Below are 19,505 nucleotides of genomic sequence, written 5' to 3' on the forward strand. Positions count from 1 at the left end.
TTCTTAAGATATATTAAATCTCTATTAAAGGATACAAAAACATTCTTAGCTTGTGGGATGAGCCACCAAAAAAAAAAAAAAGCGATGGGTCAAATTTGGACCGTAGGCTACAGCTTGCTAACTTATGCTCTAAAGTCTAAGGTAAAATTTTCTTAAGCAATTTGATATCACTCTCATAATAACTTCTAGACATATTACTATGATCATTAGTTGTACTCATGCTAGCGCAGAAGCCATCAGTCATATGTAAACACTGTAAAGAGAACCCTGAATATTTCCCCATGTATTAACACACTGTCTTAGTCATATAAATTAATTTATCGCTTTCAGCAATAAATCAGACAGCCTTTTGATACCTGGCTCTGTGGGAAATAGCAAATAGTACCTCTAATTCTGTCTCAATTGTCCTACTAAGCTCAATGAAGATAGGAAATGACTGTGCTAAGAACCACCCTATTCACACAAATACTTTATCTGCCACCCTCTCTACCCTCCCTTGCCCCTGCCATGTACTTAGCATTCCAGTCAAACTAGCTAGCTGACCCACTGTTGCCAGAAACATGGATTGCACCTTACATCCCTTTGCTTTTTCGTGGGCTGTCCCTTGCTCCCGGAATCTACTCCTTCCTTATCTCTTGGAATCCTTGATTTTCATTGAGGTTCAGTTCAGGCATCAACTCCTATAGATCGCCTTTCCTGTTTTCCTCAAATTATCTTGTATTTGTGTGACACGGTGTGGCACAGTGCATAAGAGACCCATCCTTGGAGCCTGGAAGACCTAGGTTCAAGTCCCATTTTGGAAACATACTGGCCGTAAGACTTTGGGCAAAGCACTGAGCCTCTACAACTACACGTTGTAGAGAAGGCACCAACCAACCTTGGTAGAATTTCTCCACCTGGAGTTCCTTATTCCCATGAAGTCACAGGTCTAGTCTGGATGCCCTTACTTAAATGTCTACCTGGTTTATAGCCCTGCAGTCTATAGTCTTATAGCCATGCCAGCCTGAACATGCCTGATCTCATCTCATGATCTTGTCTATCTTGGAAGCTAAGCAGGGTCAAGCCTGGTTAGTACTTGAATGGAAGGTTGCCTGGGGATACCCAGTGTGTAGGCTTAAAAATTAGGGGCAGCTGATGGCTCAGTGGACAGAGCTCTGGGCCTGGAGTCAGGGAGACCTGAGTTCAAATGTGACCTCAGACATTTACTAGCCGTGTGACTGTGGGCAAGTCACTTAACCCTGTTTGCCTTAATCCACTGGAGAAGGAAATGGCAAACCACTCCTTGCCAAGAAGACAATATGATCCACAGAGTCTCAAAGAGACTGACAGGACTGAACAATAATAAGAAGTCTCTAAGTTCCTTAAAGGCAAGGAAATTTTTGCTTTCGTATTACAAGCAGTTTTTCACAAAGCCCTACTGTAACCAGAATTGTCTTTGTTTTCTTTGAGGGACTCAATTTATCTCAGTGAGCTTTACTAGGTGCTAAGCCCCAGGCCCAAACCCCATTAGGTGTTAACGTAATCCATGTGGATGTGAACCTCCCAGGGTCCTAAGGGGAGGGGCCAACTCAAGAACCAATCACCAGAGCCTGAGCTCTGGTGATTCAGATGATGTCTGATGATGTCTAAAGCCCTATAAGAAGGGAGGACAGAGCCATTTGTGCGGGGCTCTGGAGGTGGTGTTGATGAGGAGACTCTGGGCAGCTGTAGTTAAGGAGCCCTCCAGCTTGTAAACCCGGATGTTGAAACCTTGTTGAACTCTGGTAACTATCTGTTGGAACTTGAATCAGACAAAGTCTGTTAATGTCTGTAATTTGTTTGCATTTTGTTTTGAAGTTCAGGGTGCTGGTTTTTTTTTTCCCCTGAATGAGCTGAATGATATTTGAATTAAAAGTAAGCTTGTCAACCCCTTCACCTTGCTTTCCTTAATTAAGCAGATTGAAAGAACCTGTGCTGTTGGCAGCTTTCTGGGTGCTGGCTGTGGGTGAATCTTATACCCCCACAGAGGCTGCCAGCCGGGTTGTTGACACACCTACATATAGTGGGTGTTTAGTAAACACTTTTTGAACTGCATAAACAGGTTAAATGTTGGCTAATGTAAATAGGGACCAAAAGTTCTATTTGATGAATTTAAGGCTAAAAGTATAATTTTCTTAGTAAAATTTAACAAGTGTGGACAAATGGAAAAAGCACAGAAGGCCCACCTCTATGGATAATTCTGCAGCTATGAAACAAGGTTACCTTTCATTTTAACTCAAATAGCTCTGTGAGCTCACTGATTTACATGTCCTCTCCAACAAAAGCAGAATGCAGCCCACTCATGGATTCTCATCCTGTGTGACTCGTGCACGTCCTTCCAAGAGTCCAACGCGGGATGTCCACCAAACATATTGGAGGCCTTCCTCACTTACTTCTGACATTGTTAGTGGAGGACTTGGCCTGCCCACCTGACATATCTCACAGTCACAATAAGTCTCATCAGTTTTCCCTTCCTGGATAAAACTTCCTTGATAAAATCTCATTTCTCGCAGCCTGATCACATCCACTACACATCTCTCAACTAACCTCTGTGTGTCATTTCTTTTTAATTTGTTGGTGACTGTTCCATGTCTTCTAGCCAAACATGACCATTGCTAGGATGATGAAATTAAAAAGATGGGCTTTTGTTTCTGGGAGAAGCGTGGGATTATTAAAGGAACTCTGCAGCTCCTAAAGAAAATTCAGCCTGCTCTCTTCCTCCTGTTCAATTCTAGGCACCAAATGTTGTACACTTGTGAGATCTGTCCTAGATATATATACCGACCATACCTTAAATAGCCCCAGCTTGTAGGGAGCTTTAGGGGAAAAAGAACTTATATTTGTACCTTATATTCAAGTCTGTAACTTAGGACACTAGTTCTGTCAACTACATCACTGTGTTTTATTATTAAGACCTTTGAAATGGGGTATATAGTAAAAAGGAAGATGGCGATGGGAGATCAGTATTAGTAATTAAAAATACAGAAAAAAAATACTGATCATCATCTTGATTCAGACATTTTAAGTCCTAAAGGTGCTCAACTGGAATCAGAAGATGCAGGTTCAAGTCTAAGTCTGTTATTCATTAACTAGGAAACCTTGGCGAAGTCATTTTTCTCTAGGCATCAGTTTCTTCTTATGTAAAATGAGAGACAGAAAGAGATCATCTCTAATTTCTTTTCTATCTCTAACGTTTTGCGAAATAGAGCCATGGGATCAAACTGGAACTCTTTCCAAACGAACACACGGAAATCCATAATCCCTTCTCTTCCAAAATCCCTAACACCCAAAGAGAATGAAAGTGAATGTTCCTTCCCTGGTCAGAAAGATATACTCAAAAAAGTATCTATGTAATTACCTCCTCCCATTCAAATTCTATCACATTTGAGTATTTGAATATGAGACCATATTAAAAGTGCACCTTATTGTCAAGTTTAAAGACAAAAAAAAACTCTTGGATATATCACTGAAAATAATGCTATTTTAATAATATAATCAGTTTGTGGTTAATAATATATTAATACATTGTAATATATATTATATATACTATATTAATAATGTTTAGTTGGTCAAGGTCAAAGGCTGTATCAATCAACTGAAGCGTTTCTGGAAATCCTCTAACAAGGCTAAAGGCTAACAGTTTCAATGAAAGCAGTCAATTCAGTACTATTGTAGTATGCACTGTAATCCTGTAAAAGCATGAATGCGGTATGCCAAGACATATTCTATATTCTTATCAGTCTTTCCAGGAGGGAGTCCATAAACATTATTCCAGAAAATCTGGAATAATAACTCAGGAAAAAGAGGGATGTTAAGGACATTTCAGAGCAAAATAGAAGAAATTTAGCCTATCTAAAAGGAAACTATGATTAATAGATATTCTTATGGAACCCTAACTCATATTGTATAGAACATCAGCATTCTTTCCACAGGATATTTTGGGCAGGAATGATGTAGATTAATTTACACAGTGTTTCAGGAGTTCTCTTTTAAATGTTTAGGAATAGCATAAATAACTCAGCTTAGCTATGACATTACTAAATATCTCTCTCTGTGATTTTAATGGCTTGGTACTTCAAGTGATCTACAACCTCATTATGTTGGGTAACTGTCTGATGCTAAGGATAAGTCACCTATGCTTTCTCATTCTGTGGGACCCTTTACATTGTTTGATGTGGTGTGGCTCCCAAAGGGGCATACAATCTGGTCACAGGTCATCCTCACCTCTTGTTGTATGACCAATTCATCTCCTTTTCCTGAGTTTTTGTGATGCTATCCTTTACATTTCTATCATATACTTAGCAAATATTTATAACTCCCTCCTTCCTCCATCCCTCCCTTTTTTCCTTTCTTCTCTTGTTTTCTCCCTCCCTTCCTCCCTATTCTTTTGTATACCAAACATGTACAGGAGCTGTGATTTCTTCAGTCCAGGGAACTCTCTCCACCAACAGGTGTAGGCTTACTGATAAAAAGAGGGCAATGAATTAATGACCATAGAAATTAAGCAACTTGTCCAAGATCATAAAGACACTAAACATCAGAAGTAGGATTTGAACTCAAGCTTTCTAGTACTGTACCTACTAAGCCATAACACTTGTTTATATGAAGACAGAAAATTCAATTCAGTGTATGGTCCATTTTAAAGATTACTCTGAAAGTCCTTCAGACTCTGCTGGGTGACAGTGGAAGGAAGGGCTTGCTTATTTTTCTCAGGAGAGAAGACCAGTTACCTTCAGCCCTGAGGAGGTGGACAATTCATTTCCTCAACCTGGACCTTAAGTTTCCTCTTCCATAAAATGAAACATTTGGACTAGAAGACACTGAAGATCCTTTCAGATCTAGATTGTCTGCTCTTACACTGCTTTGCCCAGATAATTCTTCACTGTCTAGACTATTTACCCTCAACATGTCCCTGTCCATTACTCTCTGGGTGAAGTACAACCTTAATTCTTCAGAGGCAGCTATATTCCAAGACATGAAGTCCTACATATTCACCAGAGGAAAAGTGATATTAAAATATAGTCTTTTTTCAATGAAAAATTCTTATTTGTTAAATGAATTATGCAATTTCCCAAATGCCGTCTAGGTAGCTCTCTTCTTGTTCAGTTCTAGCTTCACCAACTGCCGCTGGGCAGTGTCTGTCTAAGACATACGTCCCCATGGACCAGCCAATGGCCGGTGTACATAGCTATACTTCATACCTGGGCCAACGGGCTTCTGGATCCATTGGCAGGACACTGCCTCTTAGTAGCAATGGAAGGAAAAGCACATTTGCATCAGAAGTGTAGTGAAAGACCTAACAACATGGCATGGAGCACATCCCAAAGGAAGGTGGAAAGAGGGTGGTATTCCCTATCTATGATCAAGTGGTTGAGATGCCACTCTTTGTGAATGATACACCTTGCTGATTTCATTAAGTCCCAGTACACTGCAGAGCCTCCTAAATGAGAATTAAATTACTCAAAAGACTTTGGTTTAACCATATAAATGGAAATGGTTTGGTAAGAAAGATAAACGAAAGCAGTTATTCCAGAACAAATATAATCAAAATTTAAAATGACTTCTATTCAAGCAAACGTTATAATAATTATATCAATTTTTGTAGGCGTTAGTTCTCAGGGCATCAATCATTAAAAAAAAAAACATGAACAAAGTCAAGTCAATGGAATATGACAAAACATGGATTGTTTCCTAAAGTCTTTAAGCTGGTGGCATGTGGGATGTGTGTGTGTGTGTGTGTGCGCGCGCGCGTGCATGTGTACGATACGTTTGGGTATAAGTATGGTGATTTAGGAAAGGGGAATTGATTCTTTATTATAAAGACATTTTGGAAAAATGTATAGTCTTGCCCTGCCTAAGATATTTGGTAAAATGATTTTCATAGATTTATAGAGATTCCCTCATACCTTTTATGCATTTTTTCCCATACTGCATAATCTATTCAAGATGTTAAAGAAGAAATAGGGTTTTACACCAAGATTGAAAATATACTGACCACCTGTTACATAGTGGTCATTATTCCTTATTTAAAAATCCATATTTCACACACAACATGACTGCATCGACTATACTTGTTGACAATATAGCAAAATAAGTTTGTTTTGGCCCCAAATTCTTTTTCATAGTAATTCCAAATTGTAAGAACATTGCCTTGAAGACTTAAGAAATATTTCATATATAAGTATTCCCTCTTGGGAATGTTCCAGAAGTTTGTTTTGGGGGATTTAAAACATTGTGTTTAAATGTTTTTGGAAATAACTTAAACAGTTAAAATTTAGTCATTCCTATGTGAATTATATGTACAACGAACACTGTTAATAAAGAGTCAAGGGAATGTAACAGGAAAGGAGTGTATTAAGTCAACTCGCTTAAGAGATATCAATTACTCTCGCGTCTCTGAATATGGAGGCAATTCAAAGAAAAAATTTAATGTAAAATATTTTAACTTATAAACCTATTTCCAAAGAAATGAAGCAATTCTTACAAATAATGAATATACTACCCAAATTGGCCAAAATATTATTCTGCTATAGAGACATATAGTGGGTTAGTATAACTAAAAGCCCTGGGGTTAGGTTGCTTTTCCATCACTCACTAGCAATTCAACACTCTTAAATACATACCATATGCAAGACCCTATGCTATGGACGGGGGATACAGGACAAAAACGAAACTATCCCTGCCATTTGGAGAAGAGCTCACAATCCAGTTTGGCTGGCTAGAACCTAGAGTACATAAAGAGGAACAATACAATATAAAGCTGGAAAGATAGGATGGATGTACAGTAAGAAGAGAAAAGTAAGAGGAAGTTAGAGAAACAGGAGAAGATTTGTATGAACAGATGAAGAGAAAAATAAATGGCATCAAGAGAAGAACATATACAATAACTAAAATAATGTCAACTGAAAGACCACCAAAAGGTGCTCAAAAACTGCTTTGTAACTAAAGTCTAAGTAACCGAAAAACCAATGAATATCTTGGAGAAGAGATAACGAAACATATCTTCCCTCCTTATAGCAGAGGCAAGGGACCACCAAAACTGAATAATATATACATATTAACATATGTGCTTTTACGTAGCTGTTTTCTTTTTCATAAGGGAGGGTCTGATTAGGAGAGGGATAGTAGAAAAATGGCCGTGACATAAACATAAAAGGCATAACTAAAGTAATTTTTTTTTCAAAGAAGGAAGTTTGGAACCAGAATGTGGAAGACACTAGGTATCCAGCCTGGTTTAGAAAACTCGACGATAATCAATCTACAAGCAAAGGACTGACAATTATTTTGCAATATAGGTTCTTATGAAGAAAATTCATTCACTTAAACATTTATTAAGTACTGTACTACGTGAGGAACAAAGAATTAGGAAATACAGAAAAAAGCAATGATGAAGAACAAGTCTTCCAGGACTTCTGTGAGTAAAATACCAGGTATCTGCTAATCATCACAGCAAAATGCACCTACTTTCCTTCGGTCCACCATCTAATTAAGTTGGAAATAAAATACAATTTAATGAACAATGTGCAAGGCCTGTGCTAGGTGACTGAGGTATACAGAAGAAAAAATAAATACAGTCCCTACCCTCAAGGAGCTTATGGGAATAAGGAAAGGGATCAGAGATTTTAAAAGGCTTTTAAAAAATTCATTTTCACTTAGCTTGAGAAATTATCTAGAACGGGGGTTCTAAAAACTTATTTTTGGTGTCATGGACTCATTGTAGCCTGGTAAAATCTGTGGATGCCTCAGAATTTTTTTAAATATATAAAAAAATAAGATTTTGAAGGAAATCAATCATAGAGAAATCTAGCTATCAAAATATAACAGTAACACAAAACAGTTCACAGATCTCAGATTAAGAATTTGCAATCCAGAATATCATTTAAAGCAACATCACACCACACCCTACTGAAACGGAAATCAATCAGTAAATCGGCGTTTTTATTAAGCCCGTTCCATGTCTGGTGCTGAACTCTGTGCTGGGGCACAAACAGAAAAGTGAAACAGCCCTGGCCCTCAAGGAGCCCACACTCCATCACGGGAGGCAGTGGGTACACGAAGGTAGATAGAAAATAATTACAAGATGGTGGGGGGAAGGAGGGGAGAGGAGGGGATTAGCAATTAGGGCTAGAAGGAAAGGCCTAACACAGGAAGGGACACCTAAGAGGTGGGGCAAGAAAGGAATGCATTTCAAGCACAGATGGCTGATGGCTTGTACCAATGTTCAGAGACGGCAGATGGAAACTAGTTTAGATATATGGGAGGACACAAAAGTAGTTTATACACATTAAGGCTGGAAAGGTATGTAGCTGTGAAAGGCTTTAAGGACCAAGCAGAGAATTTGACTTTGATCTCCATGTTAATAGGGAACTGTGGTAGTTTACTGAGCTAGAAAGTGACATGGTCAAACCCTCACTCCGTGAGCTCGGGAAGATGGAGGTAGGAGAGAGTTGATGAAGGAAATCAGCCAGAAGCCCTCTGCCATGGCCTGGCTGAGAGGGAAAGGGCCCAGCCTGGGGATGGACGTGAGACATGTGGAAAGAGGACACAGGACACTTAGGAACTGACTGTTGAGGTGGAGGCAAACATAGCCTGAAAATGCTTTTACCCCTTAGTAGAGGTTCTTGCCTTGGGCTCTGCAATCTTTTAAAATAAAGTTATTTTGATAACGGTATTTCAGTAGGATTGGTTTCCTTTGTAGTCCCATGCAAGTGATTTTATTATTTTCTGGGAACAGTCCAGAAGTGACACCAGAGTGCCAAAGGAATCCAAGGAACAAAAAGGGTCACGAGCTCCTCCTGCACATGATCATAATCAATACCACAACTAGAAATGTGCTGCAGAATAATTGTAGTTCTACTATGAGATGGTTGGGGGGCAGGGAGTGGGGTGGTTCCAAGGTTCACCATTTGGAGTAAGGAATGTGATCCTGGAGATGAATGGCATTCAATGGTACTTGAAGACTAATAAAGGTCTTTACATGCCTATTTTACAGATAAAGAAAGAGAGGCAGGGAGAATTTAGGAACTTCCTGAAGCAAGGTCCCAGAACCAGGAAGAATTGGCAGAAGGTAAGTCACTGACTCTGAATCCAGGGCCCTTCCCTCTATATCAAGCCATCTATAACACTTAGGTAACCTGAAGTGTGTATAAAGAAATAATATCTGATTAAGAAGTTTGGGTCAAGTGGAAGAAAAGGCAAAGGAAATACTTCTCAGAGATGTGAATATTCATGCTACTTTCAAAATAGTGAAATAATCCAAATATTGTGAATAACAAATCCTGTTAATGATTTTGCTCCTTGAAAAAGCTATTAAAAATCAACCTGAATAACCCTGTCAGAGATGCACTGAACCCAAGGGTATAGGTATAGGCTAAGCCTTACAAATGAATGATTACTCTCATAGTCGAAATAAGAACTGGCAGCAGCTAGATTTGCTCAATAGTGAACATATATTATTCATTGGTTAAAAATGATTTTGCCAGATAGTTTCAGAATGCCTAAAATAGAAGAAAAGGTCAATAAGTATATTGTGGGACTTTGGTGGCTCCTTTTAGAAACCACTAAATTGTATCTCATCCAGAAAGCCAGAGAATGTCTTGTCAACATGGAGTAATGATAAATTGCAATCTAAGTGACTTTAAATGCACACACACATTTATGTAAGTATATATGTAAACATACGCAGATATATTTGCATTATTGATTCAAAGTTTTATAGGCTTGTTAAATTTAAAAATAAATGTTTATTCTACATGTTATGACTGTGTTAAAAGCTACTCACAAATCCATCCCCAAGGAAAAGTATGGCTATCTGGCTACTGTTTAGATCAATAACGGAGAATTCTATTGTTGACATCAGGAACTTTGGTAATAAACTAGGTTAAAAGGAGTCAAACAGGTTCTGAAAATCTAAAAAGAAATGGTGGAGAGATATACTCCTGGTAGAGAATCAGGAAATACTTGTTGATGAATAAATTTAATTTACAGGGGATAATGTAATGAGCAATAATACATAACAATACAACAGGGATAAATGTAAAGTCTTCTTACAGGGGTTAAAAAAATCGATTGCACAAGTATAATATGGGAAAGATTTGGTGTTAATTTATGTAAAAAGGATGGGAGTTTTAGTGAATTGCAAACATGAGTTTGAAGTGCCATGTAGTAGCAGCATAAGCTAATATGATCTTCAGTGATATTAAAAGAAGCTTTGCAAATAGCCAAAAAAGGATAGTTCTTCTGTACTCTGTCCTAGAACAAAATACATTTGAAACAGTGTCCCATCTTCAGGATTTTAGGGAAGTCACAAAATCTCTGGGCTTCCTTTAAAAAAAATAATAAAATAAGAAAGAGGGTTCCCATAGATGACTTAGAACATCTTGAGTGATGTTACGATATTCAACTGAAATTTTTATTTTTTTTAAAGAGTAGGAAAACAATTACTATCGATTTAAATAATTATGACTGATAGTTAAGTTAGACAGGAATAGGGACAGGGTTTAGACCTGTGATTTCCCTATTATAGAGAACTTACAGGATGAGGCAACTCCTTTAACAGGGCAGGACAGCACTCTCTCTAACCTCTTTAAAGAGAATCACCTAGGGTACTGAGAAGTCAAGAGACCTGTTCAGGGTCAAACAGCCAGCAGGTGTCAGGCCCTGAGGCCGGCAGTCTATTACTGTAAGGGATCATGAACATTTATGCCATACTATCTCATAGTCAGAATATAGGGCTAAAGAAAAAAAAAGTGTTTTGTTCACTCTGATCTGTTCTTTAGATACACTCCTTACAAAAAAAGATCAGAATGACAAAAATCTTTAGAGTTGGAAGAGATCCAAGAAGTCATCTCATACATTTGTATATCAATTCACAAATAAGGAAATTAAGGCCCAGGGATGTTAGGTGATTTGCTCTAAATAGTCAGTAGCAATACTTGGATGTAAACTCATGCTTTGACTTGAAACCCAGTGCACTCTTACAAAGTGACTTTTTTTTTTCAGAATGACTTTCAATAATATGGTGGAATGATATTCTATGACCTTCCATGATGTTACAGTCAAGAGAAGCAAATAAGAATATACACACATAGAAGCCCTCACCTATCTGACAGATGATCAGTTGCAAAATCTCTCCAAAGCTAGAAGTACCTTCCCTCTCAAAGGCTGATGAGCAGAAGCAAGGGATGCCGCAAAGCTCAGACACTAAAGCTTGGCCACCTTACTCATAAGGAAAGGTCCACATATTCTTACTCATGGTCTACTTTTATTTCAAACACAATTTGAAGAAATTTCATTATTTTATTACCAGTCTAGAGAAAAGCAACACAGCAGAATGTCAGCAGAGAAGGATCCTATGAGAAGCAGACACAATAATAGCTACAAGAAGCGACAGGAATCACAAAATACAAGACAGGTAATTTCATTTGTATAAAATTGAAAAGGTTTGTACTAATGGAATCAGCTACTGTAAAAAAGGAAAATATCAATTGAGAATAATTTTTAGATAAATTATCTGATAATGACTTTATAGTCATTCTATGAATGGAATTAATATAACTATAAGACTAAAAGCCATTACCCAATGGATAGGTATTCCAGGAGCTCTCAAAAGAACTGCAGATTGTTTAACAACTATATGAAAGATTACCCTGAGTTACTAAAAACAAGAGAAATGCAAATCAGAACAACTTAGGAAGTTTTATCTCCTGCCCAGATTGGAAAAGAAAACACAAGAGGAGAATAACCAGTGATGGAAGGACCGTGGATATATGGACCTACTAAGTGCATGGCTGGTGAACCCAGTCTGAATTATGCTTAAAAATTGTGACAATGTTCACACCTATTAACCTAGAGATCTTCCTGCTAGGCACATGTTCAAGGAGGTCAGAGATAGAAAGAAAATTCATATCTGCATCAAAATATTCACAGCAGCCCATTTTGAGGTAGCAAAGAAGAAGAAAAAGAACTGTTCATTAATTGGAGAACAGTGAAAGACATTTTGGTACATGAATTTACCAAATGGGATATTACTACAACATAACAAACTGCAAATATGAATTCTGAGAAGTATGGGAAGATTAATTTGCACTGATTCAGAGGAAAATAAGCCATTAGAGAAATAACATACACAATTATTACAATATAAATGGAAAGAAAAAAAAAAACCTTCTCCCTTGAGAAGAGTTAAGAGGTCTATGCATATGAAATATTGCAGATACTGTCAAAAACAGTTAACAGGTGGGCTAGTTTTACATAAATGTTTTTTATCCCTTCCTCCCTACTCTTTTACAAAGGATGGCTCAGCAGTAATAGAAAAACAAAGGTATCCATAATCAATCATCATGAATTAAGCAATTCCTATGTGCTAGAAACTGTTAGACCTTGGTATTACAAAACAAGGAATAAGACAATGCCTGTTTTCGAGGACCTTATGCTAGGCCTGGAAAATTAACACAAACCAAACCAAACTGAAGTGACAACAAGGAGAAAACAATTAAAAGATGATTAGTAGCTGACACAAGAATTTCCCCAAGGACAACAGCACAGGGCCACTGATAGAGGGGAAGTAGCATGATCCTTCTTTCTGGCAGGGTGCTGGGGCCATCAGTGGATTACAGTGAAATTGGAAGAATTCTTAATGATGAATTTGAGTCATCGAGAAAGGGCTGAATTCTCTTTGGTACACACACTGTTTGAGAAGTCAGAGAAACCCATATGAACACATAAAATGGTCTGAAGATATTTTTCCCCTTTAAGCCTTTATGGAACCATTCTAGTCCATTAAAATTTAACAACATATAGGCAAAGTTAAACATCAACAATGATGATATTCTTAGTAGAAAAACCAAGTCTACTCACAGCTTGGGATGGACGGGATTGGTTCTAGCTCTGGAAAGGCCATTAGAGCTGTGATCTCCGGCAGGTCAGCTTGCCTTGGGTCTTGCAGAGTTTGGTCTGCCCAAACGACCGTTTTCTTTCTCTCCACTAAATGTTCAATTTCCTTAAAGTCAGATTCAAAATGAGAACTTGCTAGCCCAGCTTCTTTTAATGCTCCGTGCTGCTTTCTTAGGACTGGGAGCAAAGCGTTCAGCAGGCTACAGGAAGTAAGGGAAAATACACCTTATAATTAAATCCTAAGAAACAGGTCAATCACAGTCATCACCGATTTCTCCCAAAGTATGAGGGAGACTTGTTAAAACAGAAAACCACTATGATATTTTATTTTGGAACAAATTAAAAGGCAATCAAATAATTCAGCATTTTCATTACTAAGGCAAGATAATAACATAATGAATCAGGATAACGGGTATGTAAAATAGTGAGGGGTTTTACAAGGTTGTAAAATTTGCTCCTATTCCCAAAAGGCTGTGTAACTTTGGCTAAGAATTTTTACCTCTCTGGGTTATCTTTTCCCCATTGATAACAGAGAGGTAACAATGACACTTGTATTGCCCATCTCACAGGGTTAAATGAGATAGCAGATGTGGAAGGATTTATAAATGATAAAACCTTATGTACATGTTAAACATTATTAATGTTCTTAAAATTAACAAGTGGATTCAAATGATTTCATTTGACATTTCATGACAAATGAAGATACTCAGACCCTTAGATATAGGAAATTTGAAAGGACTGAATTACACATTCCTTTATATAGATGAGTTGAATGGAATTGAACATTTAAGGACTATATAAGGGATAAGAATAATTCTCATGCCTTGAACTCGTTTCTTACTAAGGTAATATTACTGTCTTGGAAAATTAAAAAAAATCTTATGTTTAGTTTGTTGATTCAAATTATTTTTTTAAAATGTATTTTAAAATTGATATACAATATTTTAGTGTAGTATTTTCTATATAGTAAAAATGGAAAAACAGAGAGAAACAAAAATTACATGTAAATATTTTCAAAATTAAATCAAATCAAGAAAGATGCATTGCGTAGCTAGTATGTGCTAGAATTGTGCCAAGTGTTGTAGGGATATAAAAGAGTTTTAGAGGTGGCCACTACCCTTTAAGCAATTTAGGCTCTTGTTGGGGAAGCAAGACAAAAATATGAAAGTTAAATATGGGAAAAACAATTCAGTGATGACATGTCAGGAGCTGAATGACTTTGTATAACCAATAACTGCAAAGGAGTTTACTGGGGCAGATCACTACCTACTGTGGGGCTCAGCTGAGGTTTTGGGGAAGATGAAGGTAGGATTCATGGAGCATCATGACTGCTTCACCAGAGGAGGGAGGGCAATCCAGGAGAGACAGTACCAAGGGTTTGAGGAGGCAACTAATAACCTGCGGATCTTAGAGATGAAAACAACTCTGAGGGAAAAGCAACAGCGGAACATCCAGGGAAGTAGAGGAAGATGTGGCTTTAAAGAGCCATTCTTTTGAACAGAATGGGAAATGCTCTTAAAAAAGCAAAACTGCTAATGAAAATTGCAATGTTATATGCAAGTGGCCAGATAAATAAATTGCTCCTGAGCCAGCAGAAGGAGAAAAATGGAGGAGGCAATCTCACAGCAGAGCTGGAGAGGGGTTAAAAAAGAAAAATAAACCAAGGATGTTCTGAGCGGTAATCACTAAGTTACTATGTCAAGTTCCTTTTGGAATAATGAGTTTCATAATTCTAAGTAAAGTTAGAGAGGAAAAATATGCTCTTTCAAAATGTTATGATATTAATTTCTAATGGATTTTCTAACGGCAGACGGTTCTGAATTTGCTACTTGAAGACAAGCTTTTCATTTAATTAGAATATCCACAGCAAACGCAGGCAGTGTTGGCTTGGGCACTAACCAGCTGTGTGCCCTGGGTCAAATAATTGTACCTCTCTGGGCTTCAGCCTCCTCCTCTCCAAAGTGAGGGGGTTGATGGGGATGACTATCAAAATGCCTTCCAACTCTCACGCTCTGTAAGCTAGGAATCAGATGAGAGCATTAAACAACGCAGTAGGAGTTTCATAGAATAAAACTACACCGACTTACTTTTCTGTCTGTTTATGTTGCTGCTCTTGGAGAGAGGCAAGATTCATCACATGTCTGATTTGTGTTTTTAAATCTTTTATCTCAAGCTTCAAATGGTAGTCGTGGATATCTTTACTGAGCTCCTTGAAAAAAGGAGGGTCAAACATGGAATGAAAGTGTACAAAGAACTCAACGTCAAATTTTATAAGATAATCATTTAAAAGCTTTGTTAACCAAATAAAACAGTTTCAGCAAGAATCTTTTAATTAGCATTAGTAAATGTATTGTTAGTTGATTGTTATGCAAACTATCCATCCCATGAAATCATTCCTCCATCAAGAATGACCCAACTCACAGGTGGTCTTCCTTTAGGTGTCTGCCTAATTTGTAAGTAGCAATGAAGTAGGTGGGCCTTCCACTTGCTTGTTATTTCATGTTCTTGCTAGTGATCAGCCTTTCTGATCACACATTTTGTACACACACACACAGACTTCTTCTGCTTGCTTCCTGATTTATCCCCTTGCCAGGGGAGAGGGTGGCCCTGTCCTTATAACTGTAGGCCCAAGTGCTCCTACTATACTACTGGCACCAGACCCAGGGAACCCAATGTCCTCAGATACTGCTTCTTGTTCTCTGCTATAGCTTTATTCTTAGATGTACAAAGAAAACAGTTTGGTAGTTTCTGTGTTATTTTTATTCTAATTTTGCTTTGTTTTGTTTAGAAAACTTTTAGGAGGAGCACAATTGACATTTCCTTTCCAAACCAAAAGGGAGTAAAGTTCTGCTGCAATTTTTCAAAAGGAAAAAAAAATAGGTTAAGATAATATAAAAATGACATAGCAAAGAGTTAAAAAATGAATAGTGTAAAAATCCTATTTGATATATAAAGTCAGGATGAACATCCTAGTTTGTAACTTCTAGTTACAAATATTACCCTGACTATTCCCCTATGCCACTAGGAAAATACAATCAATAACTTACCCAAATAATTAGAATTCTCCCACAAAAAATTCACAATTTCAAGAAAATAAAACAACATTATGATGGTTACAACTATGGTGTTTATGGGATAATCTGGGTCCTCAAAGGCCATGCCAGTGGAATACAGGCCTGGGAAAGGTCTACTGGACTGGAGAGACCTAAAGCATTTGTTGTCCAAGGACAAGATTACAGTTTATGATAAGCGTTCCTCACCATCAAGGTGATGACAGATATTTTTGGCCCAAGGAATTCATGAAAACCATTTCTTGGGGTGTGGAGGTACTGTGATTTGTGTCAGTAAAGGAAGTACTCAAAGAAATGATAATGAATGATTCTGCAGAACTGTGTGCTACCTCATAATTAATTATAATTAATTATGATATCATATATAGTGATGAACTTCTGTTTAAGAAAATTCAAGTATATTAAATTCTACATAAGTAGGCCTTTAAAAATGTTTATTGTGATTGCCATCTGTAGATCGGTCTAGCTAAGTATAGAGAAGCTCAAAAGCAAACTGGACATTTGGTAATAATTGTTTGGCTATGACAATCCACAAAACAAATAAAAATACAAAATGTTCCCCAGTTCTGTCTACTTCAGGGGTGGGATGGCAGGAAAGGGGCAGAGAGTACAAAGAATTTGCTTTTAGATCTCTCAACATTGTTTTAACTGTTAGGACTGTAACTAAACCTTATCAATATGGATATTCTCATTACAAATGAAACCTCAATTTATACAAAAGTTAAGGAAGGTTCTCTTTTGTAGAAGCAAATAAGGAAGCTAGCAGAGTTGATTTTATTGTGTAACTTAAGGCAAAAAGCAACATAATTTCATGGTAGGATGGAATACGTTACAGGCATGGACAATGGTTTGCTCATGAAGAAGGGAGGGAAAATGAAATGCTCAGTTTAAAGACTAACTAACATTCCAGACTGACTCGAATGTAAAGCCTATGAATAATAGTAATAATAAAAATAATAACGAACTACTAGCATTGATATAGCACTTTACATAATCTCATTTGATCCTCACAACAATTTTATCCTCACTTTATAGATGAGGAAACTAAGACATAGGTTACAGGATTTGCTCAGGGTCACATAGCTACCAAGTGTCTCAGGCTACATTTGAACTCAGGTCTTCCTAATTCCAAGTCCAGTGTTCTGTCCATGGTACCATCTGACTAATTAATCTGGTTGGCTAGAGCCAGTTTGTGGAGGGCCTCAAATGCCAGCCTGAGGAATTTGTAATTTACTCTAGAGACAACAGAGAGGCACTGAAATCTCAAAAAGGAGAGTAGTGACATGAATAGGCCTGTATCTGAGGAAATCTATTTGTTTCTGAGGGAAACTGGGGAAAGCTCAGGAAGCTCCTGGCTTCTCTCCACCATCCTGGCTCCACCTCCGGCAGCTGTGTAGAAGGTGGCTCAAAGCAGGAAGATCTATCAGAAGTCTAGTGTAATATTCCAGGTAAGGTGTAACATGCACCTTAGCTAGGTCAGAGCCTGTGAGAGTGGAGAGATGCTCACGGAGTTTTGATAGAGGCAGAACAGTAGGACTTGATGACTGAATGAATTAGGGTGGTGGTACTGCGGTGGTGGCATGGGGACGAAAGGAGAAAGAAGATGCAAAGATGGCTCTGAGACTATCAACAACCTGCTTGACTAGGATGCTGCCATCCACATGCTAGACATGGCAGTTCACTCAATAACAATGTGAAATTTTGGAGGTAGGGTGAATTTAAAGTGATAGATTATGAATTCTGTTTCAAACACTTTGAACTTAAGAAGCTGCTGAAACATGGGGGTAGAGATGTCCAGCAGTCAGTCAGTGATGTGGATCTAGAGTGAGATTAAGGCTGAGAGATGATGGCTGATGGGATCTGATGGGAATTGATGGGATCACTAAGACAGACAGAAGAGTGAAAAGGAAAGATGGTCCAGGGGAAAATTCTGAAAGATTTATGGAGTAGAAGATGGACAACAAAGGTCTATTCAGATTTAGCAGTTAAGAAATCCTTAGTAAATTCACAGAGCAGTTTTAGTAGAATGATGGGACTGGAAGGCTGATTCTAAGAGGCTGGGAAGAGAATGAATCGAGAGGAAGAGAAGGCATGGAGAATAAAGGACTTCTTCTAGGAGTATCAGTGTGGAATCCAAGGGAGATACGGGATGACAGCTTTTTGGGATAGCAAGACCAAGAAGTTTTCTAAGGATAGGTTAGACATGAGCACATTTGTAGGTAATGGTATTTAACTGTGAAACTGGGAGAATATCAATCCTCTCACTCTCCCCATGAGTCTTTTAATTGGTTTATGTCCATGATCCTCTGTGGGGTTTTCTTGGCAAAGATACTGGGGTGGTTTGCCATTTCCTTCTCCAGCTCATTTTACAGAAGAGGAGACTGAGGTAAACAGAGTTAAGTGACTTGCCTAGGGTTCCACAGCTAGTAAGTATCTAAGGCTGGATTTGAACTCAGGTGTTCCTGACTCCAGGCCCAGAACTTTATCCACTGTGTCACCAAGCCTCCCTCTATTCTTGTCCCCTTCCATTCCACACCCTCGACCCACAATCTCAATTTAGGATAATGGCCCTCATCAAGCCAAGGGGTAGTCTACGGACCACTATAACAGTAGGAGTTAGCAATTGATTTTTTTGCTAAGGTACTATTTAAACACTAAAGAATGATTCCAATGTAGAAAACTGAATCAAATTTAAAAGAATACAAGTTATTCCCCAATTGATCGATGGTCAAAGGATATGAACAGGCAGTTTTCAGATGAATAAATTAAAGCTATCTATAATTATGTGAAAAAAATGTTCTAAATCACTATTGATTAGGGAAATGCAAATCAAAACAACTCTTTAGTACCACATCACACCTATCAGATTGGGTAACATAACAAAACAGAAAATCATAAATGCTGGAGAAGATGGGGGAAAACTGGAACACTAATGCATTGCTGGTGGAGTTGTGAACTGAACCAACCATTCTGTAGAGCAATTTGGAACTATGCCCAAAGGGCTATAAAAATGTGCATATCCTTTGACCTAGCAATACCACTTCTAGGGCTGTACCCCAAAGAGATCATAAAAATAGGAAAAGGACTCACATGTACAAAAATATTTATAGCAGCTCTTTTTGTGGTGTCCAAGAATTGAAAATTGAGAGGATGCCCATCAATTGGGGAATGGCTGAACAAGTTGTGGTATATGAATGCAATGGAATACGATGGTGCTATAAGAAATGAGAGGCAGGCAGACTTCAGAAAAACCTGTAAAGACTTATATGAACTGATGCTGAGTGAAGTGGGCAGAACCAGGAGAACATTGTACACTGTAACAGCCACATTGTGCGACAACTAACTTTGACAGATTTGGCTCTTCCTAGCAATGCAAGGATCCAAGACAACTTCAAAAGATTTAAGTGAGGGAGGGCTGTGCAAAGTCACCAGCCTCACTCTCTCCTCCAGAGCCATCTGGGTCCAGTGGCCAGATATGGATCAGGACAACTGGAAATGGCCCAGGATGCAAAGGAACTTCTT

The 19,505-nt window shown here is 38.0% G+C and overlaps 1 protein-coding gene across 1 annotated transcript in view; it reads right to left on the minus strand.

Moving 5' to 3' along the window:
* Nucleotides 1–19,505, minus strand: part of KIF18A (kinesin family member 18A) — an 89,285-nt gene that overhangs the window by 28,225 nt on the left and 41,555 nt on the right. Inside the window, exons 12-13 of the mRNA XM_036763901.1 lie at nucleotides 15,000–15,121; nucleotides 12,877–13,112 (exon numbers count right to left, since the gene is read on the minus strand). Coding sequence (XP_036619796.1) covers nucleotides 12,877–13,112; nucleotides 15,000–15,121 — 358 coding nt within the window. The remainder of the gene's footprint in view (nucleotides 1–12,876; nucleotides 13,113–14,999; nucleotides 15,122–19,505) is intronic.

This window comes from Trichosurus vulpecula, chromosome 6 (assembly GCF_011100635.1).
Source record: "Trichosurus vulpecula isolate mTriVul1 chromosome 6, mTriVul1.pri, whole genome shotgun sequence".
Classification (NCBI taxonomy): domain Eukaryota; kingdom Metazoa; phylum Chordata; class Mammalia; order Diprotodontia; family Phalangeridae; genus Trichosurus; species Trichosurus vulpecula.